General features: G+C 37.1%; 1 protein-coding gene across 1 annotated transcript in view; it reads left to right on the plus strand.

Annotated features, from left to right (window-relative positions):
- Positions 1-8: 8 nt before the first annotated feature.
- The window catches only part of MTX2 (metaxin 2), a 64,398-nt gene continuing 37,055 nt past the window's right edge, over positions 9-27,351 (plus strand). The window contains exons 1-3 of the mRNA XM_026492482.4: positions 9-299; positions 24,775-24,822; positions 26,010-26,056. Coding sequence (XP_026348267.1) covers positions 260-299; positions 24,775-24,822; positions 26,010-26,056 — 135 coding nt within the window. The 5' untranslated portion in view covers positions 9-259. The remainder of the gene's footprint in view (positions 300-24,774; positions 24,823-26,009; positions 26,057-27,351) is intronic.

Here is a 27,351-nt window from a genome sequence, read left to right on the forward strand (position 1 = left end):
CTCGGACTGGGGGAGGAGCGCGGTGGTGGCGCTGGCGGAAGTGCTCTCCCTCCACTGTCAGCCGCGCCGGAAGTTCCCGGCCAGGCCTGGCGGTAACCTTGGGGTCTTCACCGCCTCCACGGGCGCCTGGGTGGGCTGTGCGAGTCCGAGCCCCGAGCCGGGATCACGCTTGGTAGCAGCAGGAGACGCCGGGGTTTCAGAAGAAGACGCTGAGGGCCGTGGGGAGTAGAAACCGCGGGCGCAGGGCCGCCCAGCAGACATGTCTCTAGTGGCGGAAGCCTTCGTCTCGCAGATCGCAGGTAGCGCGCCTGGCCTCGGGCTGCGGGTGGAGGCGGGGGCGGCGCGGGGCAGTGGCGGGGAGCAGCGTGGGGTTTAGGGCTGCAGCTTTGCCTTTTGTGGCATTAGGTGCTGCACCCAGGCCTGGGGATACAGGCGGGCATGGAGTACTAGCCTCATCTCACGAATGAGAAAACTGAGGGGGAGACACTTAGCCAAGGTCACACCGCAGGGGCAGTAATACCGTCTTCCTTCTCGTGGGCGTACTTTGTGCAGCTCCGGGTTGGGTCCGGAGGGGCTAGGGTGCGTGGAGGAGGCTGTGGGTTGGTTTGGGGGGCGTGGCCACAAGGGCCAGGTATTAATAAGGCTTCAGTCTGAGAGTGGGGGTAGCCTCGGTCGTGAGATCTGAAGTTTAAGGTGATTGTCACTAATGAGTTGCCCTTGTTGCCTGATGCCATTTAACGGCTACCGAAGTTCTTGCTTCCTCTCCAAGCAATACAGTATTGTCATTTGCTAAATCTCTAGGATTCACCGAAAAGTCTTTCGGTCTACATATACTTTTTAGAAACACCTTTGATTTGATGGACTGAACGTGGCTGATGTAAATAGATTTCTGTTTTCGAGGTTCTTATTTACCGTAGTGAAAGAAATTAAATACTGTTGAGGAAGTGAGACTAGACATAGGTATTGTAGGTGTAGGTCGAGGGGTAATAGCTGATCTTTAAATGGAGTTAATCTTAATTTCCTAGCAGTATTTTCAACATGAGTAAAGAGACAGTTACCAGGATAAATAGGTACATTTGAAATGAAGTAGTATTTTGGAAATGGAAAGTACTGAATGTGTCATAAAATTTGCCAAAATGTTTTTCATTGCATTGCATTTGTGTGAACATACATTTCTTTTTTTCTTTTTTCATTTAAATACATTGTTTCTGGAGGAGAGAGAAGCTCTCACTAGATTACAGGCTTCATGAAAGTAGGAATCTACTTGTTTTGGCCCACATTATATCCTGAACACCTGTTAGTTGGTGCTCAATAAATATTTGTGACTTGAATCAATGAATAAGCTTGAGATTTCAAACAATGACTATTTCTATTTTTACTGTTTATGTTAAAAGTTAGCTCAGGGGCGCCTGGGTGGCGCAGTCATGAAGCGTCTGCCTTCGGCTCAGGGCGTGATCCCGGCTTTCTGGGATCGAGCCCCATGTCAGGCTCATCTGCTAGGAGCCTGCTTCTTCCTCTCCCACTCCCCCTGCTTGTGTTCCCTCTCTCGCTGGCTGTCTCTCTCTGTCAAATAAATAAATAAAATCTTTAAAAAAAAAGTTAGCTCATTGATTTAATTTCCATTTCTGCTATGTTAAAAAAAATCAACTGTTTCACCATTGTGTGCTGATTCTGGTATACTGTATACATATGTCCCAAAGTGTGATTTCTTCTAAAGAAAAAATGATAAATCTCTTTTAATAAACTTTTGATAAGTTTGGAACTTTGTTTCAGTTAGTGAAATTTAAGAATTCCTAGGAATTTCATTTGTGTGCCATCTTAGCTATTTCTAATCTATTACTCTAGAAGGAGGGATTTAAAGATGAATAATTCAATAAATGGTGTTGGGACAACTCCTAAGTCATACACCACAAGAATAAATTCCAAATGAATTAAAGATCTAAATGTAAAATAAGGACAAAAACCAAATTGTAATAAAATAATTCGGAGAAAATATAGGAGATAGTTTCAGTAATCTCGGGTAGCAGAGGAGGGCTAAGCAAGACACAGAATCCAAAATCCCTGGGAGAAAAAATTGGCAGATTTGATTGCAGAAAAATTTAAAAAGATTTATATGATAAACACATAAGTTTCTACAAAAATTAGTGAAAAAGAAAACAGGATCAAGAGTAAAGGATAGGAACAGGCAATTCACAAATGGGGAAATGCAAATGGACAATGAGCATATGAAAAGATGCTGTCACTAAAAGTAGATAAAGTTTTCCATTTAGTCAAATGGGCAAAAATGAATATAATTTCTAGAACTGACAAGGGTGTGGGGGAAAACATCTGCCCTCAGACTATTGGTGAGTCTGTAAATTATTATTAGTTTTTGAGAACTTAATATAGCAATATTGATTAAAATGCTATCCTTTGACCCAGAAACTTTTCAGGGAATTTATCTGATAGAAATATAAGTACCATTATTTAAAGCAATATATAGCAGTATTCATTATAGCATAAATTTTAATAGCAAAAAACCAGAAATGTCCTCAATATATGTAAAATTATGGTATGCCCACATTATTACAAATAATAGAAATGAAGAGATATACCTGTTAAATATATTGGCTTGAAATTTATGATTATCCTAAGTAAAAACAAGTTATAGGATAATATATATACTGTATGAACCCATTGTTGTTAAATAAACCCTATACAAACCTGTATATGTTTATGTAAGCAAAGAAAAACATAGAATGTTCAACTCATTTTTTTTTTTTTGAAAGATTTTATTTATTTATTTGACAGAGATAGAGACAGCCAGCGAAAGAGGGAACACAAGCAGGGGGAGTGGGAGAGGAAGAAGCAGGCTCATAGCGGAGGAGCCTGATGTGGGGCTCGATCCCATAACGCCGGGATCACACCCTGAGCCGAAGGCAGACGCTTAACCGCTGTGCCACCCCGGTGCCCCTGTTCAACTCATTTTAACCAGTAATTTCAGAGTAATAAGGGTAGGGAGTTGGTGGAGGGTAGAGGAACTACATTTCTGAATAGTTTGAATTGTTATAGTGAGAATATTTTACTTGTGTAGTTTAAACGATTGTAATTTAAAAAATTTAAAAGATTGTATTTGGGCAAGCAGTGAAATAAGGGGTGGCTAAAATAATTAATTTATATGAAACATTATGTTTGACTTATAAGTGACTTATAAGTGTGAGTCAGATCAAGCAACTATGCCGAGTATTTTATTTCTGGCGGTAATTTGATTTTCTTGGAAGAGGTCAACCTCAAGAGATTAGAGATACATATCTATATAGTCCTATTATAAATATAATAAGTAACTGTGAATCTGTTTTCTTGGATGAATGCTCTCATTTTTAGTGTTTGCTTATTATTCTTCCTTTCAGTGGGTGTGAGCCAACACACTGGTATTTCTTTTGGAAACGTTTAAAGGCGTCTTGCATCTATCTGTAATATTCTTGAGAGCCTTATTCTTAAGGCATCTTTTTGGAAGACTTCTCTGAACTCCCCAGGTTAAGTGAACCATTTTTGTCTCTTTACTATCAGTGTATTCTCCACCAAACTCCCCCAGTTTTTAATCCTTGCTGTACCTTAGTGGCTTACTTTCTTTATCTCCACTGCTATTACCTGAGTTCAGGACTTCGTCATTTCTCACTTGGATTACCTTGGTAGTGTCTGAATTGGTTTCCGTGTTTCTAGTATGGCCTCCTTCCAATACAGTCTCCGCACTGCAGCCTCAGTGGGGTTTTGCTTATATTATTTTATTGTTATTTTCCTAAAATGCAAATGTGACTCCTCTTGTTTTAACATCTTCATTAGTTCGGGACTGTCATATGGCATATAAGACCCGCCATAAGTTAGTCCATCTCTTCAGCCTCATCTCTTGTCTCTCTTAAATTCTTACCTTTCTAAACTATTTGTAGAGTTCATCTTTGGCACATACTGTACTCTGCCTGAAATGCCCACTTTGCTTGGTTAACTCTTGTTTGTCCCTTAAGACTGGGCACATTTTAACCTGTTAGTCTCTCTTACATTTTTTCCGGCCAAATGAGAACTGGTTCTTTTTCTCTCTTTTTTTTTTTTCTGATAATAATTATGGTACATGGCCATTGTAGACAATGAGGTAATCCAAAAGGATCTGAAGAAGAAAATAACAATCGCCTAAAATCATAACACCCAGATTTAGACTTTAAAGTTTCACCGTCATCATTAAAACTTTGGTGAGCAGAGCTATCTTGTTCTCTGCCCCTAAATTAAAAAAAAAACAACACATAAATAATACAAAACGTACATACTTTTTTGTAACCTATTTTGTCGTATAACATTGAGATGTTTCCTTGTCTGCAAATGGAATTACATATCATCATTTTCAGTGGTTACACAGTATTTCATTACATATCATCATTTTCAGTGGTTACACAGTATTTCAATGAAGAAATCATAGTTTACTTATCTAGTCTCGTTTTTGTGGTTATTTAGTGTGTTAGATTAATTCAACCAGAGAAGCAGAAACTGTAGGACCTTGATCTCTAGGCTCTAGCTTTGGCTCTAGCTCTAGCTTTGTATCTGTGTCTCTACACATGCATGCATGCACGCGCACATACACACACACACACACACACACACACAGGGAATTGGCTTGTGCTGTTGTGGGGGTTGGCCAACCAAGGACCATGTCCACAAAGTAGGCAGCCAGGAAGGGGAGCTCCAGGAGGAAGAAAAGGCATATGCAGCAGGTGCTGCTTGCAGTGTATGAACTCTTAGGCCCTCTGTTAAAAGACTTCCAAAAGATTAGATCAGGCACACCCAGGATAATCTCCCTTTAGATGAATGTAAAGTCAACTGATTGGGGACTTAATTTGTATCAGCAAAATCCCTTCACAGCAGCACCTAAATTAGTGTTTGGATAACGGGGAGAAGGTGTTTGTATGCTACAAAATGGCTGTTGCTTCTCTTTTGTCCTCCCAGAGCCTGCTAGAGAATGTCCCTTGTAGCTCACTGTAATCAGAAACAGTAGAAAGGGAACTCTGGCAACTGTAGTTCAGTCTAGCCAAGTTGATGTATCCTAAAGCCGTCACTGGTATATATTATTTTTCTCTGATGTGAACAGTGCTTTCATAGACATAATTGTGGATCTACTGAGTAGTTTCTTTGGATAAATTTCTTAAAGTGGAAAAAGATTTTGAATTGTTCTTGTTATTTAATAATACGGAAAGAAAGGATAAATTATTTTGAATTTTAATTCTGAATTTTCTTAATTTTTAATTTTTGAATTAATAGCTTGGATCTTTAGATGATGATATCCTTGATTTAGAACTTTGGAAGAGGGATAAAAATAATCCTGGATATTGAATCATTTTCAAAATCTTTTATAACAGCCTATGTATTTTAAATTCTCATTTGATTGGTGTTTTTTTTTTTAATGGTAAGATTTTCCACATTATGAAGTTTTTATTTTTCTTTTTAATTTTTTACTGTCACTGGGGTATATATCCTAGGGGAGAGTTGAGTATCCCCATTTGGGTTGTGTGAGCACATTTGGAGCAGCCACTGTAGCCAAAAGGATGGAGTACTGTGATGGACAAACCTTGACTCCCTTGCTTATCCCTGTGCTAGAAGTGGCTCCAGGCTTAAGGACTCCACAGAGCCATCAAATGCACACAAAAGGAGAGAGAGGTGCTGAGCACTAAACAGCAGAAATCTCCCACAGTGTCAGTCACTTTTAGTGTCAATCACTTTTTTTTTTTTAAGATTTTATTTTTAAGTGTTCTCTACACCCAACGTGGGGCTCGAACTTCCAGCCCCTGAGATCAAGGGAGTCATATGCTCCACAGACTGAGTCAGCCTGGTGCCGTATCAGTCATTTCTTTCACCTTGCTTTTACACTTCCGATGGACTTTGGAGTACATCAGACATGACTACTTACTAAATGTGTGACCTTGGGCAAATTACTTGCCTTTTTAAGCCTTAGGTTTTTTATTTGCAAAATGGCAAAGATAATTTTATCTTTTTTAAAGATGATGAGAAAAGATAATAATGCTTAGCCTTGTGTCCGACACACTGTAAGCACTCCATAAGTGTTCATTAATATCATTGTTAGCTGTTTGCCTGTCAGTTTTTCTCTTTTACCAGATTTTGCCTCTGATGGAGTGGCAGTCTGTTTATTAGACATTGCCAAGACGTTTTGGCCTTAAAAACTTAGCTGGTGGGGCGCCTGGGTGGTGCAGTGGTTAAGCGTCTGCCTTCAGCTCAGGGCGTGATCCCAGGGTCCTGGGATGGAGCCCTGTATCGGGCTCCTCGGCAGGGAGCCTGCTTCTTCCTCTCCCACTCCCCCTGCTTGTGTTCCCTCTCTCGCTGGCCGTCTCTCTCTCTGTCAAATAAAATAAAATCTTAAAAAAAGGAAACTTAGCTGGTAATTATCTAGTTACTGATAATAAGAGTAAGCATCCCTTTTTGAGCCACTGTTCTGGATGATTTAGATACATAATTGCTAATATTAACAATTTGATCCTGTTTGATAGATATTATTCTTGTTTTATAGATGAGGAAATTGAAGCTCCTTCGGTAACAGAATATAAAGGTTAGGAACCGGGCCTTAGGAGTAAGACAGAACTGAGTTCTAAGTTCAGCTCTCTGCCTCTTGCTCTGTGATTTTGGGCAGACTGTCCCAGGCCACGGTTTCCTTATTTGTAAAAGGGGTAAAATATTTTATAACATATCAAACATCTAGTTTACAGTGGTACATAGTAGTTTCTGTTACCACTTTTATTGCCCGAGTGCCTTTGAGGATGTTATATTTTTAAGTTACTCTTTTGCTGTATTGGACAGCATGTTGTCCAGAGTGTCTTTATTTCTAGTAACCCTATACCATCTTTCTGAATGACCTTATTACTTCACCACAGCCTTGCTATATTTTAAGCATATCAGTTAATTTCATACTGTAATTATTAATCTTTTGAAATCAGTACAGTATCTGTTCTGTTCTTTATTTAGAAGCTCAGTAAACTATATAAAGGATAAAAAAAGACTTGCAATATTTCATTTATCTCATTGTGGGCATGTGGGTGCTTAATTATTTAAATTTATTAATAACTTCATTCTAGCAGTAGCATTAATTTATATTATGATCTGGAAAAGTAGTTTTATGGGTTCCATGGAACCCATATGTAAGCATCTTGAAAGTAAGTATTATCAGGAGAGGCATGTTTACAACATTTTATTTTTATATCATCAGTAAAATATTTTCCGTTTCATCTCTATTCCACGTAAGTACCAGGAAATGTGGACTTTATTTATTTTTGAGAGAGAGAGAGAGAGAATTTTATTTAAGAGCGAGCATGGGGTGGGGGAGGGCGGGGCAGAGGGAAAGGGGGAGAGAGAGACAGAGAGAATCTTAAGCAGCCTCGCGTTTAGCACAGAGCCGGGCTTGGGGCTCAGTCTCACAATCCTGAGATCATGACCTGAGCTGAAATTAAGAGTCAGACATTTAACAGATTGAGCCAGCCAGGCACCCCGGAAATGTGGGCTTTAGAAAGCAGTTTGGAAGGGTACTAGAAGCTCAAAGAAGTGGAAAACATAGTTTAGAAGTCCTTTGTAAAATAAAAGTGATGCTATTGCTCACAAGGTTTATTGAGAATGCAGAAAGTGATAGAGCTATTATATCTGATACTCAAAGCTCTATATCTGCATGCCTGACTATCTAATGATGATGATTGTAGCAGATAATTAAAATACAATGCGTTCAATTCTTTTGTTCTTGAAAAAAAGATACATCGTTAGTTTTGCTTAGTATTCTGAGAATTCTCCGAGATTGAGGTAGGCATTGAGGAATTATTGGGAAGTTACCGAACTGGCCATCACATTTCAGAGAATCTTCTTTCATTTATATGAGTCATGTGAATAGTCTCATACTATAGTGCTTATCACCTGGCACGAGTGAAGGGGAATTGAGAGGGCAGATGGAAAAGCAAAGACAAAATAGGTTCTACTTCAGAGTGGAGGCAAAGTACACTTATATTCATGAATAGGTTGGAAACCAAATTCTCAGAGGCAATGTTTCATTGCCTTTTAGAAGACTTTGATATGATGTGAAGATCAGTTGAAAGTTTCTGATCCTACAGTAGTCCATAGTTAATCATAATGTGAATTTTAATTTTCTTGTATGCTTTATTAACATTCCATGCTCTGAAATTACATGATTTTTAGTTTTTTATTTAAAAGATTTGATGATGGGTTACCCCATAAAGATTTGCTAGTCTTTTTTCTGTGAAGACTTGAGTTATTAACGTTAGCTCAAGCCTTCCCTGAGTGAAAATTGAAAGAAAATATCATCAAACTTTTTAACATTTTTCAAACATTTTTGAAATTTCTTGATAAGCAGTTATCAGATGGACTGAAGATACCGAATGGAGATGAGATATTAAATTCAGGCTTCTCATTTTTTGTTCAAAGACAGAAATTATAATATTCAGCAAATGTGTAGAAGTATTTGCCTTGCCAGTAAGAGCAATGCACGTTTTAATTTTTTATTGCTTTGTAAATGATCCTCTGTTCTTGAACACTTATTTTTGTATGCTGTATAAATGAATCATGGTTTTGAACTTTTCTACATCAGTAATAAAAATGAAATTTGATTGGTTAGTGATAAAGAGGGTTCTTTTCATAAAAACAATCATTTTGTCATGGCAATTCCCATTAACTGTAACTGCGTTAGCAAAATAGAAACCGTAAAAGGCGTTTCATTGTGCTTATACACTTAACTATGTTTTTGTGCTGATTATATATTTTTATCTTTAAGAACTTTTATAAACCAAAGAAGTTTCATCATGACTTAAACTGCATTTGGATTTTCAAGAAAGTTTGTTGGGTAAATTTATCCCAGGGGATATAGCATCCTTAAATATTGCCATGGAATTGCCCCCATGTCCTATTCTACTACCTGATAAACTAGAGCACTGACTAGAACTTCATACAAATAAATTGTATCATTTGTTAGATGGGAAGAGGGCCATAATTTCTCCAGCATTTTTTTCTGTAAGCTAATATTGGCAGCTGATGCTTTAATGATCTGGCCTTTTGTTAACATCCTTTTCTTTTGATTATTAGTCTTTACATTATAGGGGAATGTTTTGGCATCATGCATAATAAGCTTCTGATTTTTTTATTTTATAAATTAAAAAAAGATTAAATGTTAATAAGACTGTAAAAGTAAAAGCTACTTTTTTTTTCATTAGACATTGTTATAATTTAATTTTTACTATTCATCCGTTTAACACTTTAGTTTGGCTAGTGGATGAGAACTGGTTATATAATGTTAACTATGTGGTAATTTGTATTTATTTTTTAGTTGAAATTGTGAATTATTTTTTTTTTTGAGATTGTGAATTTTTTTTAAAGATTTTATTTACTTCAGAGAGAGAGAGAGAAAACAAGCGCAAGCAGGTGGGGGGAAGGGTAGAGGGAAAGGGAGATGTAGACTCCCCACTGAGCGGGGAGCCCGACCCAGGGCTGGATCCCAGGTCCCCGAGATCATGACCTGAGCCACATGGGCACCCCAAGATTGTGAATTATTCTTGATGTATTTTCTTTTCAAACAGATTACTCCTTGCCATATATACTTGTACTGATTTCCCCATATTGTCATTTTGTGACTGTTCAGAGAAGGTAAAGTAATTTTAATATTAAATATTTTGAAAGGGAGATAATGTTTTAGAAATGATAGAGTGCAGTTTAAAGACACATATAAAGTATGTTTCATTATTCACTGTTTTGGATTATCTTTGTATCATAGGTAAATGGCTTTACTGGTCTGCTTCTTATAAAAAGATTATAGTAAGCTTTGAGTTTAGCTAGCATAATTACATCATTTTTCTCTTGGATTCTTTTTTTTCTCATTTCCTGAATGATGTAGCAACTGCCGACAGACCAGAGTTTCTGATGGAGGTAAGCCATTGTAGTCACTGGGTTCCAAATTCTGGGGACTGGAGGTCAAGGAGTGGTGATGTGGTCAGGAAGTTGGAGAGTGAAATTTCAGGAAGGTAAATTTCAAGTAATGCGTTAATAAAATGGCACTGACTAGAGGGAGGATAGAAATGTCAAAATCTATGCCTGAAGCAGTAAATGGAATTTATAAATGTAGCATGGTCAGGAGTCAGTTTGGTAACTGATTTAGGTGGAGTTCTGAGGCTTCATTCAGATGGATTGATACTTAATTCTGTCTTTAATGATAGATCTGTAACTAAGAGTAACTATTAAAACTGTAACTGTTCAGTTACTATTGTAGTATACAAATCACACCACAACTTAGGGATGTAAAGCAGCCATTTTATTATGTTCATGGATCCTGTGGGTCAATTCAGACATCACAGGTGAGATGGCTTGTTTCTACCTCACAATGTCTGGGTCTTCATCTGGAAAGACTCAAAGGCTAGGGATCCAACATTTGAGGGCTGGAAACATCTGGAAGCCTCTTCACTCACGTGCCTAAGAATTGCTGACAAGGAACTCAGCTGTGGTTGTCTTCTGGAATATTTTATACATGGCCTTTCCATGTGGCCTGGCTTCCTTGGAGCGTGGGAGCTTCAGAGTAGTCAGACATTTTGCTCAATGCTCCAAAGGCGTGTGTTCAAGCTACCGAAGGAGAAGATGCATTACCTTTTATGACCTTGCCTTGGAAATCTTGAAGCATCACTTCTGCCATATTCTGTCGGTTACAACAGAGTTAGAAGTCTGCCCAGATCAAAGGGGAGGGGATTTAACTTTACCCCTTGATGGGTAGATGGGATAGGTGGGGTCTTGGTGAGGTTCTAGAAGAGCTTGTAGGACAGGTTATACTGTTGTGGCCATTTTTAAGAACGTAATATGCCACAGTGGACAAGGTGGTAATATACTGGTGCAGAGGGGTCAGCTGAGTCTGTTTTAATTAGATCTGGGAACGGGCTAGTCCCATTCATATAGGTTCTAAAACAAGATGGGGGGGGTGGATGAGAGGTGGGTGTAGGTAGAATGGTGTGTAAAGGTGGTAAGGTGTTATTGCACATTACAGTCAGTTATCTGTGGGGCTCTCTAAAACAAGCCAGGCTTGTATTGCATGGCGTTTCTCAAACCTCATGCACGCACTTGCAACACATGTTCCCTTTTTTCTCACCAAAGGCCTGTTAAATGTGAAGGTTGAGGGCAGCTTGAGGGCAAGTATATTTTTAAAACACTCCATAGGTGATTGGGCTGTGCACCTCTTGTTAGGAACCATTAAACAATTTGGAGAGAAAGTGAATTTATGAGTTTCCACTGTTGAATTTGTAAATATTATTGAGATTTTATCATTCCTTAATTTGCTTTGATGGTTTATTTCCAGAATTACAGCAATTTTTTGCTGTCAGGCATCTTTCAGGCTTTAGATAGCAAAAGACCTGCTTGATTTCCTACAGAATATATTTATTTGTAGGTTGAGTACCTAATTTGCAACTAGGTCCTCTGCTGGGTGCTGAGTTACCTAGAAAAGTAAAACAATTCTTGCTTTTGATAAACTTAATTCTTATGTAGGACACATCCATTGGAATGGATGGTTTCGATATAAAGTGGTGTATTGTTTAATACAAATGGTAATTTAGGAAGTCTTTACTGAGCGTGTTTTTTCCCTTCTCAAACTGAATTGGGGTGTTAGATTTTTAGTAAACATCTCAACTCCTCTCCCTGCCCCTCACCTTCTGTGTGGCACACTTCTGATTATATTGGACCCAGTTCAGATTTTATCTCTTCTTGTGAATTCTTTCTTGTCTTCCTCGGGCAGAATATGTACTTTTGGTCTGACACTTCTGTTAATAGTAAATATTGATATATTCTGTAAGCTAGAGACTGTATAAGGCACTTACATGATTTATCAGATTTTATTCTTCCAACAACGTTACAAGGGAGGTAATATTTTCCCTTTTTACAGATGAAGTAGTTGAGGCAAGAATAGGTTAAGCAACTTGGTCAAGATTACTCAGATAATAAGCTGTAGAGTTGGGAGGGGAACTCAGATATGTCTGACTTTAATACGTATGTTTTTCCCTATACCACCTGTATTCACTTAGTGTATTTTAAATTTTTTAAAAAAGATTTAATTTATTTTGGGGGGGGGAAGAGAGAGCGTGTATGCGCACACGCAGCGGGGGGAGGGGGAGAGACAAGCTGACTCTGAGCTGAGCATGGAGCCCGTTGTGGGGCTTGATCTCAGGACCCTGAGATCATGACCTGAGCTGAAACCAAGAATCCCTAACCAACTAAGCCATTCAGGTTTCCCTCACTTGTTGTATTCTAAGTCGTTATATATATCTTAGTCATCTGTGCTTCTCCCTGCAAACCCGTCTGTGCGCTATTCCCCCTTACCCACTCAACAAAGTTAGATCCTAGAGAGCAATGAGAGTTTTATATTCATATTTGTCTTTTTATCATATTTTGGTAGTCTAGTAGTTTATAAAAACCTATGTTTGTTCAGTTAAATGCCTTTAATATGTATTTTTCCTATGTCTCTGAGGATTTTCTACTTCTGTGCTCTTATTCATGAAGGGATTCTGTGATGGTTGGGCTATGTTATCTTGTTTCTTGTTTTTTTGTTTTTGTTCTTGGGGAATCTTGCAGTTTTGCCGAGATTTTAGAAGGTGTAACGACACATTAAATACTCTGTAGGATCATTTGTTTCATGGCGAGCTGGGAGGAGTGAGAGAGGAGGAATGGAAGGGGGTTGGAAAGGAATGGTCACCTACCTTGATGTGACTGAGTGTATGTAGAGTACTGAGAGTAGTTTAGTACATAGTAGATACTTAAAAACATAGGTGCTGTTACTACAGTGATTGCATCTGATTTAGAATAGGGGGAGAATTGCTCCTTAGTTTGAGAGACATCTATTTTCAGTTTTCAAGGATTAGATTTGGAGAACTATTACACACCTTGAATATTAACATTGTTAACATTGTTGAGGTCTGATAACTTGTGTGCGGCTGTTTTGTCTTCTCTTGTGTTTTTGTGGGTTTTTTTGGCCAGAAATTGCACTTTTCATCATAACCAGCTGTTTTTGTATAGTTCTGCTATTGATCTCGTATTCATCTCCATTTCTGAGAAAAGTTCAGACATGGTGTCAGTGTTTCTTCTTTATAAATTTCAGATTACCATTTTTTAAAAGAGAATTCAGATTTTGAGTCCTGGCTACCAGGTTCATATCTATTCATTATCATGTAGTTGGCCTGCTTTTTATTGGAAATTAATGAAAAACGGCCGATTATTTTTATCATGTGACAAAGTCTAAACATGACTATTTGAGAAGATGACGTGTTCTTACTAAGAAAGAATGAAAGGTTTTACATTTAACTTGTATTCCTTTAACCTCAGTTATTGGCTTGTTGATGCTGGGAATTAGTTTTCTTGACCCTTGTTAACCTCCAGAAGTTTGTTAGTTTTATGAAATTGATCCTTGAGTGCCATTTTGAAATTGATCTCCAGTTTCACATAGACCGATTTAGATGGCTCATGTTCAAGCTTCATAATGACTAACTTAATTTTACTTTCCTTATTGATTACATCTAATGGAAAAACTATCATTTAACCACTTTGGTTCCAAAATAAGTGAGGCCTCCATTCATTAATCTTAAAGCCTTACCCTGGAACACTATAAAATTGCAACATGTCACTAAGGCATGTTTTAAAGCATGGCTTTAAGCCATACGTGCAAACATTTAAGTAGAATGAGATGGACAAAAATCTTCTTGAATAAATTAAACCACACAGGTCCTCACTACCACATTCTCTGAGGCAAGTGAATGAAACAGGTGAAAAGAATTTAATCATATCAGGTGTATTCTGTGTCCAAGGGACAGTCTTTTTTTGTGGTATTTACAGACCATCTGCATCAGATATACTGGGAGTGCTTGTGGCATGTTTGGATTCTTGGTCCTCATTTCTACGGTATTGGAATTTCAGAGTTTAGGGTTTGGTGGAAATACATAATTTTATGAAGTTCCACAGATGATGATTACTAAGGGTTGAGAACCACTGTTGTAGGATGATTATAATTGCTTTCATTCTAATAATTATTACGCAAGAGTGTTTATTTGTGGGCTGATAGAGCTGTGTGTTCACTGACTGGAGCCAGACTCCCTGGGGTCAAACCCTGGCTCTCGTTACTTACTAAAACACTGTGACTTTGAGCAAATTACTTATACTTGTGCCTCAGTTTTCTTACTGTAAAATAGGGATAATAATAATAATAGTGTCTACCTCATGAAGTTGTGAGATAGTTAACATATCAAGCACTTAAGTGCACAATAAACACAGTAAGAGTGTTTAAATTTTCTATTTCCCTCAACTTTATTGAGGTATAGTTTTACATATGCTTTTAAAGTATACAATTCAGCAATTTCTTAGGGTATTTACAGAGTTGTGATTATTACCACAAATTGTAGAACATTTCCATCACTCCAAAAAGAAATCTCTTGCCCATTTCCAGTCACTTTCTATGTGACTAACAACTGTTAATCTACTTTCTATCTTTGTAGATTTGCCTATTCGGAACATTCCATATAAATGGAATAATACAATTTGTTTTCATTAGTGACTGGCTTCTTTCACTGGGCATAATGCTTTTGAAGTTCATCCCTGTTACAGCATGTATCAATACTTGGTTCTTTTCATTGCCAGATGCTCTTCTATTGTATGGATGTACCACATTTTGTTCATTCATCAGTAGTTGGTCTTTTGGGTTTTTCCACTTTTTGGCTATTGTTAGAAATGCTGGTGTGAACATTCATGTACAAGTTTTCATGGATATATGTTTTTTTCCATTTCTCCTGGGTGAATACCTAGAAGTAGAATTGCTGAGTCATATGGTAATTCTGTGTTTAACATTTTAAGAAACTGCCAAACTTTTTATATTCCTACCAGCATTGTGTGAGTTCCAAATCCTCTACATCTTTTTTTTTAAAAAATTTTTTAATAGAAAAACATTTTTATTTTTTATTTTTAATTTTTATTTATTTATTTTATAACCATATTTTTAAAATTATGTTAATCACCATACAGCACATCCCTGGCTTTTGATGCAAAGTTCGATGATTCACCAGTTGCGTACAACACCCAGTGCACAATGGAATACGTGCCCTCCTCACTACCTATCACCAGCCTATCCCATTCCCCCACTCCCCTCCCCTCTGAAGCCCTCAGTTTGTTTCTCAGAGTCCGTAGTCTCTCATGCTTCATTCCCCCCTCTAGTTACCCCCCCCTTTCTTTATCCCTCTCTTCTCCTACCGATCTTCCTAGTTCTTATGTTCCATAAATGAGAGAAACCATATGATAATTGTCTTTCTCTGCTTGACTTATTTCACTTAGCATTATCTCCTCCAGTGCCGTCCATGTTGCAGCAAATGTTGAGAAATCGTTCTTTTTGATAGCTGAGTAATATTCCATTGTATATATGGACCACATCTTCTTAATCCAGTCATCTGTTGAAGGGCATCTCGGCTCCTTCCACGACTTAGTTATTGTGGACAATGCTGCTATGAACATTGGTGTGCATATGGCCCTTCTCTTCACTACGTCTGTATCTTTGGGGTAAATACCCAGTAGTGCAATGGCTGGATCATAGGGTAGCTCAATTTTTAACTTTTTAAGGGACCTCCACACTGTTTTCCAGAGTGGCTGTACCAACTTGCATTCCCACCAACAATGTAGGAGGGATCCCCTTTCTCCACATCCTCTCCAACAATTGTTGTTTCTTGCCTTGTCAATTTTTGCCATTCTAACTGGAGTAAGGTGGTATCTTAGTGTGATTTTGATTTGAATTTCCCTGATGGCTAATGATTTTGAACATTTTTTCATGTGTCTGTTAGCCATTTGTATGTCTTCATTGGAAAAGTGTCTGTTCATATCTTCTGCCCATTTTTTTGATTTGTTTATTTGTTTCTCGTGTATTGAGTTTGAGAAGTTCTTTGTAGATCTTGGATACCAGTCTTTTATCTGTAGTGTCATTTGCAAATATCTTCTCCCATTCCGTGGGCTGCCTCTTAGTTTTTTTGACTGTTTCCTTGGCTGTGCAGAAAATTAAAAAAAATTTTTTTTTTTTATTTTAAAGATTTATTTATTTGACACAGAGAGAGACAGCCAGCAAGAGAGGGAACACAGGCAGGGAGAGTGGGAGAGGAAGAAGCAGGCTCCCAGCGGAGGACCCCGATGTGGGGCTCGATCCCAGGACTCTGGGATCACTCCCTGAGCCGAAGGCAGACGCTTAATGACTGAGCCACCTAGGCGCCCCCCAAATTCTCTACATCTTTTAAACATTTTTTATTTTCTGTTTTGTTGATGATAGCCGTTCTGTGCGTGTGAAGTAGTATCTCATTATTGTGGTTTTGACTTATATTTCTCTAATTACTAATGATATTGAGTATGTTTTCATGTGCTTGTTGGTTAATCATACATCTCCTTTGGAGAAAAGTCTGTTCAAATCTTATGCCCATTAAAAATTGTGTTATTTGTCTTTAATTACTGAGTTGTAATAGTTTTTTATGTATTCTGGATATAAGATTTATGAGTCTTGGGGAATCTTAGCTGTTACCACTGTCATCACCATTATCATTATCTACCTATGTAGAAGTTTATGTAGTGTTTGACCAGAAGGAGATAGAGTCTCATTATTTTTTAGTTTCATTTGAGGCCTAACATTGTGAAGGGGGTGGTTCTGCCATCTACTAGTTTTCTTGAAATTTGTTTGTTTGCTTTCTGTCCTCTGCTTTCTGAATGGCAGGTTATTAGAACTCATTTGTCTTGCATAGTAATTCTGCTCTACCATTCATTCCTGTACCCTCACTTTGGGTCATTTTAATTGCCCCTATAAAAGGGATCCCAGAGTGTTCCTTAGCCCCTTACACCATGTGAGAACAGAAGTCAGAGACTCAGAGGAGGACCTTCACCAGAACCTGACCATGCTGGCATCCTGATCTTGAACTTCCAGCCTCCAGAACTGTGAGAAAGAAATTTCTGTTGTTTATAAGCCCCCCAGTCTGTGGTATTTTGTTATTGCAGCCCGGATGGACTAGGACAGTACTAGCCTTACCACCATGTTACAGGATGCTTACCTGCCAGTGTTTTTAGGTTAATGGAAGTGGCACCGTGACACTGTACTTCATTTCTCCAACAGGAGCTGTTTTCTGACATGAACATTGATCTCTGCCTATTGAGGTGATGGGAGAATGGTTTTAAACTCCTTTTGTGGGAATAGTCACTTCCTGCTTATACATTCTGTGTAATATCTTTAAACATCCCCTGTGAAACAGTAGCTCAGGGACATTGCTGTTTAATACTTCTTGATCAGTATTTTCTCGGATACGGTGTTACTTTGAATTGTACTGTAGTCTGCAGGTTGAATTGTTTTAAATCTAAGACATAGTTCTTAAAATTCTAGTTTTGGTAAAATCCCATGCCATCATACTGAAAGTCTAAACATCTTAGAAATCTATTTTAAATGAAAGCTTTATATCATAACTACCTAAAACTTGATAGGTGTCTGTGTTGATATCACGGAGATCATCAGCATAGTAATTATGTCAAACTAGTAAACTTATTTCCTTCTTTTCTTTGTGTCCTGCAGTAACTTGTCCATGTTTGTGAGCTGCCAAATGCTTTTTTAATATTTTGTTATCTCAGTAGTATTTGCATTTATACCTTTGGTAGAAAGCCACCCAAATTTGGAGATAGGTTATACATGTTTCTTACTCCTTTTGTCTAACACTGTCTAAATAGTTTTAGGAAGCTGAAGAGATGACGTCTATGAGCTTTTGGAATCTAGTTGCCTAAGGATAAACTGGGTTTGACTTCATTAGTGCACAAATGATAGGGTTGTGTAGAGTTATTATAGCATTAATCAATTTGATGGATTGGAAATATGACAGTACTGAAGCAGCATGTAATATTAGTGCCTATTATTCTACAAATTATGTCTTCACCTACATTCATATGCCAGAAGAGTCATGTTGTGCATTAAGAATGCCGAACTTAAAAAACAACAAAAGAGGGCACTTCTTTCCATGGCCCTTCTCTTGTCTCTTAGATTAGATCATCAAGAAATAGACTTTGGAATTAGGCTTGTTTATTAGGTCATAGCACTTTCATACTATGGAATACTCTGTATTTAATCGCATAGATAGATTATCTTCCCCTAGAATGACCCAACTTGATACTTGAGAAAATATTGCAGGTAAAATGTAGCATGTGTAAGAGACGTAAGCATGTATATATGTGAATTTATGGGCCAGTAGTTACTTCTCTATAAGTTATAAGGGACTAGTAGTAGATTTTTTTTTGTTATATTGTATTGGTTGATAAAGCTGAAAAATAGTGGGTACCTTAAAGATAATAAATGAGAAGCAAATATGTATTTTGGGGGGCTGTGGGTATTGTTTTACTCTGTGTGCATTTCTAACATTTATTTATTTATCCTTTTATTTTATTTACAGCTTTCAAAAGTGCTAGAGTATGTATCCTCTCTCTCTTTTAAAATTTTATTTATTTTATTTAAAAAAAAAAGATTTATCCACTTGTTTCAGAGAGAGAGATAGCATATACACACCAGTAGGGGGAAGGGCAGGGGAAGAGAACCTTCAAGCAGACTCCCTGCAGAGTGCAGAGCCCCATGTGGGGCTCGATCTCACAACCCATGAGATCATGATCTGAGCTGAAACCAAGAGTGGGACGCTTAACCGACTGAGCCATTCAGGCGCCCCCTCTCTCTTTTTTTTAAACTTTGTTCTTCTCCAACATAAATACTTACAGGAGTGGAGAAAGTGTCTTTGAAAAATTTAAGAGCACTCATTTGGATAAAAAAACTCCCATTCCACCAAAGACTGAAACTTTAGGAAGTGTCTCTGTTGCTTCTGGTAAAAAAGACACTAAATGTAAAATAACTATGACAATTTTGCCTCTGCAGAATTGGAAAATTGGTAAAAGACTTTCAACAAAGTTTGTTGCATAGAAACTTAGCTATGAGGTGCTCTGATATTTGCTTGATTTCTAGATGTTCTTTTATTTATATCTATAAAATAGGAATATCTTTTTTCTTTATAAAAATAATAAAAACTTTCATGGGTCTTTTGCTAAGGAATAAGAAGTCATTCTAATTTGAGATAATGAATTAATGTGGGTCCACTAAGTACCTTAGAGTAAGTTATTGCTGTGTTATGAAACTGGTATATAGTAGTTTCTTATTAGGAGTTTCTGAAACTCTTTGAGTTTGAAACTCTTTGAAACTCTTGAAATAAAGATGTTAGCTTTAAATGATACTTATACAAGAAATTAAATCTAGCTTAATTTGTATTTCATATTTTAGCTTATATTACTGTAAATGCCACATTCAGTTTGGAGCAATTGAGAAATCAAGTCTTTAATAAATAATCTCAGGACCATAGGATTTTTCACATTCTAGGGACTTACCGCTTAGAAAGAGAGATAAGATATTGACAGAATAGAGTAGAAAGTAATATATGATATAAGACAAGTACAAACTGCTATGGACAGTATAGATAAAAGAGAAATTAAGTTTGTTCAGTTCAAAAGCCTTGATGTAGGCGGCATTTAACCTTGGTGTTGAAAAAGGTATAGGATTTGGGTGTGTGGTGGTGCAGGGAGTATTCTGGACAGAGGGGAAGAAGTTGAACAAAGTCACAAAGGTGAGGAAATAAGTATGTAGGGGAAATTTTAGGTACTCTGGTAGGATGGGAGGGTCTTGTTGTACTCTCCCCCCAGCCCCCATTAATTTGTGTGTGTTTTTTCCAGCCTTTTCTCATAATCAAAAAAGATGATTTCACTAGAATAGAGGAGGACTCATCTTTGTTCAAGGGTATGTGAACAGCTGGGTTCCCTGCTAAAATGTCAAATAAGTAGTTATTTAATGAGAGCAGTGTTTTTCAAAGTGGAGTGGGGTGTATGGGAAGAAAGTATTGAAGCTTGGACTTCAATTTATTTTTTGACACTATTTTATGTTTTAATGTATGCTTTATAATATGCATGATTTGTTAGCTTAGGAGTACTGACCATATGATTTCTGAATCTATTTGGGCCTGATGGGGATGTTAGATTTTAAGAAGTGGTGGTGCCTGGGTTAGAGTTGTAGGCTGTAGAAAGGGGAGTACTGAGGTGACATGTCAGATAATTGAGGGCCTTGGGTTAGTCTTAGAAGGGCTGTAACAGTAATATCAATTGGCAACTGTACATTTGGTAGGAAACAAAGAAGCATTTTCAGGTTTATGGTCAGTGCAGAGGTAAATGTATGGAATTAGATTCTGCCAACTATTTAGGCAGCTGTTTGATATTTTTATATTTGTATTATTTGTTGTAGTATTAAGGTTTTCCTGGTCAAGTTTCCCTTTTTCGGCCATGTTGTGTAATTTCCTTATCTTCTCTGCTGCATTGTTAGCCTAAACAGTACAGAATAATAACAGTACTGATAGTGGTAATAATAAAAACATTTATTCAACATTTACTGATTAGGTACTAAGTTCTGGGGATGAAGTGGTAAGCAAAGATCAGAAATAAACACTGGATTCATGGTGTTTATGTTCTATTAGGGGAGGTAAACAATCAGATAGTCCTCAGATCAGTCTGAACTGCTGTCTGTGGTAAGTGGTACAAAGGACAGTGCGTGCTGTCAAGCTTGTAAAGAGAGTGTTTGAACTATTCAGGGAGGGTCAATAAAGGCTTCCCTGAGGACAGGACTGGCTACAGAATGTGTAGGGTCCAGTGCAAAATGATAACATGAGGCCCTTTGTTCAAAAAAATTCCAAGATTGGGGCGCCTGGGTGGCTCAGTTCGTTGAGCAACTGCCTTCGGCACAGGTCATGATCCTGGAGTCCTGGGATCAAGTCCCGCACCAGGCTCCCTGCTCAGTGGGGAGTCTGCTTCTCCCTCTGACCCTCCCCCCTCTCGTGCTCTCTCTCTCTCCCAAATAAATAAAACCAAGAAAAAAAAAATTCCAAGACTAACGGCAGAACATGAAACCCAGTGCGGAGCCCTTCTAAGCACGGCCCTGTGCGGTTGCTCAGGTAGCACGTCCAGGAAGCCAGCCCAACATCTCAGCATGTTTGAGCGGAGACACAGTAGGAGTGGAAGATAGCTCCAGGGCAGAGGATACAGCACAAATGAATCTCCGGGGCAGGAACATGGTGCATGCAGAAACTGGCTGAAGGCCAGTGTGACTGGAGTGTAGAGTAGGCGGAGAGGAGTTACGATGAGGCCAGAAGGCCAGAGAGGTAGAGAGGGTAATGTGTAAGGCCACATTGAGGAATCTGATCTTTATTCTAAGAGCCACACCAGCTGTTGATGTGTGGGAGCCATAAAGTTTACTTTTGATGTGCTAATGATACCAGCGTCTTGCACCTTGATGGCATTGCACAACAGTCTCTTTCAGTTACCATTTCCTAGCAAACTTTTTTTCAGAAGCTTTGAGTTTCACCTTCTATATGTGTTCTAAGGCCGATCTTTGCCAAAGGCAAGCTTAAAAAGGCACCTCACACTGGGAGTGTTTTTGGTGGTAGAAATTGAAAATAGAGTAGAAGAGTCATGGAATTTTATTCACTATTGAATTAGTTTATGGTCTAAAACATTTTAGGTCAATGGAAGTAAAACTAGTAAGAGAAAAATGTTTTATTATTGTTTAAGATGTTTCTTTTTAAATGCTACAGATTTTTAAGGTCTGTTGTTAGCACTATAATTATAAATTCTTAATCTCCCTGTCTTTTTCACACGGTCAGGAGCAAGAGGTGGATATTGACTTGCCTAACCTTGGGACAGAGGAATAAGGAAGCAGTTGCATTTTTGGACTGTGTCTTTCATGTAATAGCGTTCTTAGTAAAGAAAACTTCAATTAATATTATCCAAACCAAGAAATAGGCATTGTTCTTGGTCATGTGTGGATAACAGTGTTCATGATTCATGGATTTACTTATGAAGGCAGTTAATAGAGTTCATTTCCTAGAAAGATACTTGCATGGTTGGTTTGTAGATCCATTGCCATGCCACACAACTTAGGATTTTCACTTTTGGCACTCTATCGTATAACACTCTAGCTGTTTCTTCTCCCATGTCGTGTTTAAAATGTAATTATTTGAGCTGGTTCATGTAGGCGATGCACTTAAATCAGTGATGTTTGTATACTTTGAGCTGCTCATGGGTGAGATAGGTAGTTGATCATTCCTTGCATACTGTACCATTTCTTGACTCCTGGTCCATGGATACACTGGAATGCCATGCTGCTAAACGGACATATATCTATAGGGTTATAACAACCTTCTTGCCTTCTCTTTTTAAATGATAGGTTCTATTTGTGAAGATAACATCAGATGTTTTGTCAGAGTTACTTTCTGAGAATTTATTTTCAACAGTATTTTCTAAGTTGGGATATATTTTGTATTCTGGGTCAAGGAAAACATACCCGTTCACCTCAGTTTCCATCTTTAGATTCTTTTTTTTTTTTTTGAAGATTTTATTTATTTATTTGACAGAGAGGCAGCGAGAGAGGGAACACAAGCAGGGGGAGTGGGAGAGGGAGAAGCAGGCTTCATGCCGAGCAAGGAGCCCGATGCGGGGCTTGATCCCAGAACGCTGGGATCATGACCTGAGCCGAAGGCAGACGCTTAACGACTGAGCCACCCAGGCGCCCCTAGATTCTTGTTAATAACAGGAATTTTAGTATTCCTAGGCAACTTCCTTATTTTTATTTGTAATCAGGTAATATGTCTCAAGATTTCTTTACTTTCACATATGTTGTTGTATTAGATCCGGAGAATCCGTGGTGGTGGTAATAAATTAACTTTTACTTGGAACACATAAATCGCTGCTCATATGAGAACTCTGCGATATTGCTGAGTAGTAAAGTAGCTTCTGATTAATCAGAGAATACTTAAATTATATGGAGCATATGCTTAATGCTAAGTATATGTTATTCCATTGTTTTGAAAACTTGTAATCCATGTCTAGTACATATAAGACCTAGCTAACCATAAGTTGAAATTACCAGAATATTTAATTAGAACATCCCATTGCTTTAACATAGTTCAATATATTAAGTTGAGTAAAACTTTGATTAGCCAGAATGTTTAGGGAACAGAGTAGTAGGTTTAATCAAATATCCCGTCTTTCTTTCTACACACAGTTAACATATGCAAAACACAGAACAGGGTAGCATATACAGATGGTACGTATCTGTGCCCTCAAGAAACTTAGTTTCAATATCTTTGAAATTTTTGTAAATTTTACTTTTATGCTTTATTGCTTTAATTAGATTTAGATGCATATAATTGAATCTTTTTAAAAATCATTGTATCTTCAGTGATGTGGGATCTTATAACGAATGAACCTTATCGTACTGTTTCTCATACAGATGTAAAAGGTATAGGTGTGCTGACCATACAGTTTATCCTAAAATGTTATTTCTTAGTAATTTGCTGATGTCAGCTTGTTTTTGTTTCCTTGACTTTTATTTTAAAAACTATGTTACACAGGTTAATTGGGTTCTTATGGAAATTCTACTCTGTTAAGCGTTTACAGTAACATACAATAAATATTTAGTTTTACTGCCTTTTTGGTATGTGAGTTGAAATTCAGTAGCTTTTATATATATGTATAATATTATGAGCAACAGGATACAAAATTATGTATGGTGCATTATTTGCTCAAGGTTTTCATGGTATTATCCCTAAATATGAGTCTAATTTTATGTAGCCCAAGCCAAACCAAAAGTAGCATTCATAAAAATATGACCTTTTTCCTTTTCATTCTGAAGTATGAGTAAAAGCAAATTAAAGGGTTCCTCCCCTCCACTCCCTGGACTGTTTAGTGAATCTTAATGCGAGGTTGAGTTATGGTTAAACCTGGCTTCAGGCCTAAAATTAGTTTTACTAACTTTATTTACATTGTAGGTACTTAATACTTCATAATGCTATTCCACTTTGTTTTTGTGAAGTGGTGGTTATGGGTTCAAGGTAATGGAATGTTCTATAATACAACAGGCTTCTTCTGTATGTTTAAATACTACCAGCTTAGAAGGAAAGATGCATAGCCTGAAAGAGATATATTTGATTCTTTAATATAGTGTTAACCTGTTTGAAAATTGACTTTGTTAATAAAGTTTATAGTAAAATATATTGTTTCACTATTTTTTTGATAGTGAATCAAATTCAGTATTTTATTTTTTTTAAGATTTATTTATTTAAGTAATCTGTGCACCAGTGTGGAGCTTGAATTTACAACCCTGAGATCAAGAATCACATGCTCTTCTGACTGAGCCAGCCAGGCACCCCCAAATTAAGTATCTTATAAGTAACATTTTGGAATGTCTGTGTTTGGAAGCTAAAGGAAGAGTAGCATATAGGCTGTTTTAGTTTTTAAATTTTCACTTTTGATTGGGCAAGATGTCTTCCACCTCTTCTGTCAAAACAATAACAACAACAACAACAACAACAATAACAACACTATTCCCTACCAAATAATAAACCAAACATGCACTTAAAAGAACAACAACAATAACAACACTATTCCCTACCAAATAATAAACCAAACATGCACTTAAAAGAAATTATCTAATCCTCTTATACAGGATACCATGCAACCTAAGGTAGTATGATTAGTTGCCGTATTTAAGGTAACCTTTGCAATTGACTTTAATTAAATGCTCTAGGCAAATGTTTGTGCTTATTAATTTGGTTGTTGGTATGTTTTTGCCCTATGTACCTAATTATCACTGCCTTGTTTCCACAGCTGCAGAGCCTTGGCCTGAAAATGCTACCTTATATCAGCAACTGAAAGGTAGGTACTTGTTCACGTTAAAAATGGCTACATATCAAAATGTATCTAGGGGCACCTGGGTGGCTCAGTCAGTTAAGCATTTGCCTTTGGCTCAGGTCATGGATCTCAGTGTCCTGGGATGGAGGCCTGCATCAGACTCCCTGCTCAGTGGGAAGTCGGCTTTCTTCTCTCTCTCCCTTAGCCCCCCCTTCCCGCTCATGCTCTCGGTTTGTGTCTCAAATATATAAATAAAATCCTAAAAAAAAATTTGTTACCAAAAAAACAAAACCCCTTAGTAATATCATTTACTTCTGAGAGAACATAAAGAAGGGATTCTCTTGTATAATTTGTCTAAGAGATTTTGCCTAAACTTGTATCTGCCAGTGTAAACCAACTATTCATGGCCTATAAGGTCCTTAGTTTATTATTGACTCATTACATTGGCTGCTGTAGGCAGTGTAAAATGATGTGGTTGCAGGAGCAGTTGGCAGATTTACTGCACCCATAGCTGACGCAGCAGATTTTTGAAGTCCTGTGGTAAAGTGGGCTCTCAGTAAAAAGGAACTGTTAAAATGTATAGGCTAGGATGGTTCAGGCTCCCTTTAGCAGCTCTTCATATATCATCAGATCACATTATGGACCCCATTTGGGGCTCAGCAGCCTGCTGCAGTTGTCAGAAGACTGCAAAGTAATGAAGACTAATAGGCAGCAGCCCTAGTCTTCTAAGCATGGAATTTTTATTGCAGCAAACTTGTCATCTTTCTTTTGTGTGACAGACCTAGACACACTGTGCAATATTAACTGCAGGCTGGTTTTATATGATTTTGAATGCTTTTACTTCTAACTAGAGGGGTTTGAGCCCATACTATTTTACTTAATTTTAACGGAAAGAAGAGGAATAGTATTTCTTGAAAAGTTGAAAAATGAATTTGTTTTTAAGTGAGTGATTTTAATTAAGTATTGTTGATAAAATGCGAAAAAAGATCAAATAGTTTTAGAGGAAATAGTCTATATTATGTACATATTGTGGTAATCAAAACTATGATTATACAATAAGTATGATCTAGAACTTCATAGTTACTTTGGTGAAAGGCTGTACCTTTTATTTTTAAAAATAGGAATAATGTTTTAAAATAAAAATATTTATAAGTATATTTTGCTTGTTTAGCAATCTTACTTTTGACTCAGATTTCATTGTATTTCCACAGGGGAGCAAATTTTGCTTTCTGACAATGCAGCTTCTCTTGCTGTGCAGGTAAATATGTAAATAATGTAATAATTTTCACTTTGAGTTGCAACTGTTTATTCCCTCTCTGGGCAGTCTGTAATGTTGTATGTATAATTTTTCTGTGTGATTTACCATTATCAATATGATATCTCTTCTGTGAGGTATAATTTTATTATGTAATATTTTCAGTAAATTATTGTCAGTATATAAAATAAAAGTCTTCATTCTTTTGATAAAAATCACTTATATGCTAGATATATTCTCTTAGTAGTTTAGCTTTTGGCTAGATATGATGGTATTGATTATTTGTGGTGATACGTTCATTTTTGGACACAATTATTTTCTAACTTATTTGTAAAGCTTTATTTACCACATATTTTTAAGCATCATTCTTTCACTGTGCTCATTCTAGCCTAATCCATTTGTTAATCTTGAAGCAGACATACTCTTCTCTAGCTATTCCTTGTATATTTATTGATTACATTAGTGTCTCTTATTCCCAAACCACTTATTGAATGCAATAGCTCCTCACATTGAATATCATAGTTGTGTAATCCAAAAAAGGTTAGTGGTCCTGTAAACTTCAAACTGCACCACAGGAAGAATAGAATACTTACGGATTTTTTGCTTTAAAAAACGAATACAATACTGTATATTAACTAACAGGAAGAATAGAATACTTACGGATTTTTTGCTTTAAAAACAAATATAACACTGTATATTAACTAACTGGAATTAAAATAAAAACTTAAAAAAAACCCAAACCCTTACAGATACTGCTAAAGGGCTCTATATAACCTTCACCAATTCTGTTTCCCTCTCCTTTCTTTTTCATTATCCTGAATTTGCTTATCATATGATGGGACTATAGATAACTTATGCATACATAAAAAGGGAACAAAAATAACTAGTATTAAAGATTGGTTTTTTAATTCATGTAAATTTAACAAATTGTGTATGTTGTTTGTTTTTTTTGGTACTGACTTTGTTTTTTATGTTTGCCCATATTGATAGATATACCTCTGATTTACTCATTTTTATTGATGTATGTTTTCCCACTGTACGAATACACCACAATTTACTTAAGAGAAAGGGAGAGAAATATTTACCGGAGATTATAGAATTAAAATTATTCAAATGTTTTGCATATTTAGCTGTTATTTATTTAGTTAGCTTACATAGTTTGAATCACAAAGAGGATTTTATTGTGCAGCACTAAAAGATAACTTAGAAACCTAAGACATATGGCATTTTTGGAGATGGGACTATGAGCTTCTGGAGGACAGAAAGAAAGGCAGGAGAGAAGCCTGTGAGCTTTTGCT

Source organism: Ursus arctos, unplaced genomic scaffold (assembly GCF_023065955.2).
Source record: "Ursus arctos isolate Adak ecotype North America unplaced genomic scaffold, UrsArc2.0 scaffold_1, whole genome shotgun sequence".
NCBI lineage: Eukaryota > Metazoa > Chordata > Mammalia > Carnivora > Ursidae > Ursus > Ursus arctos.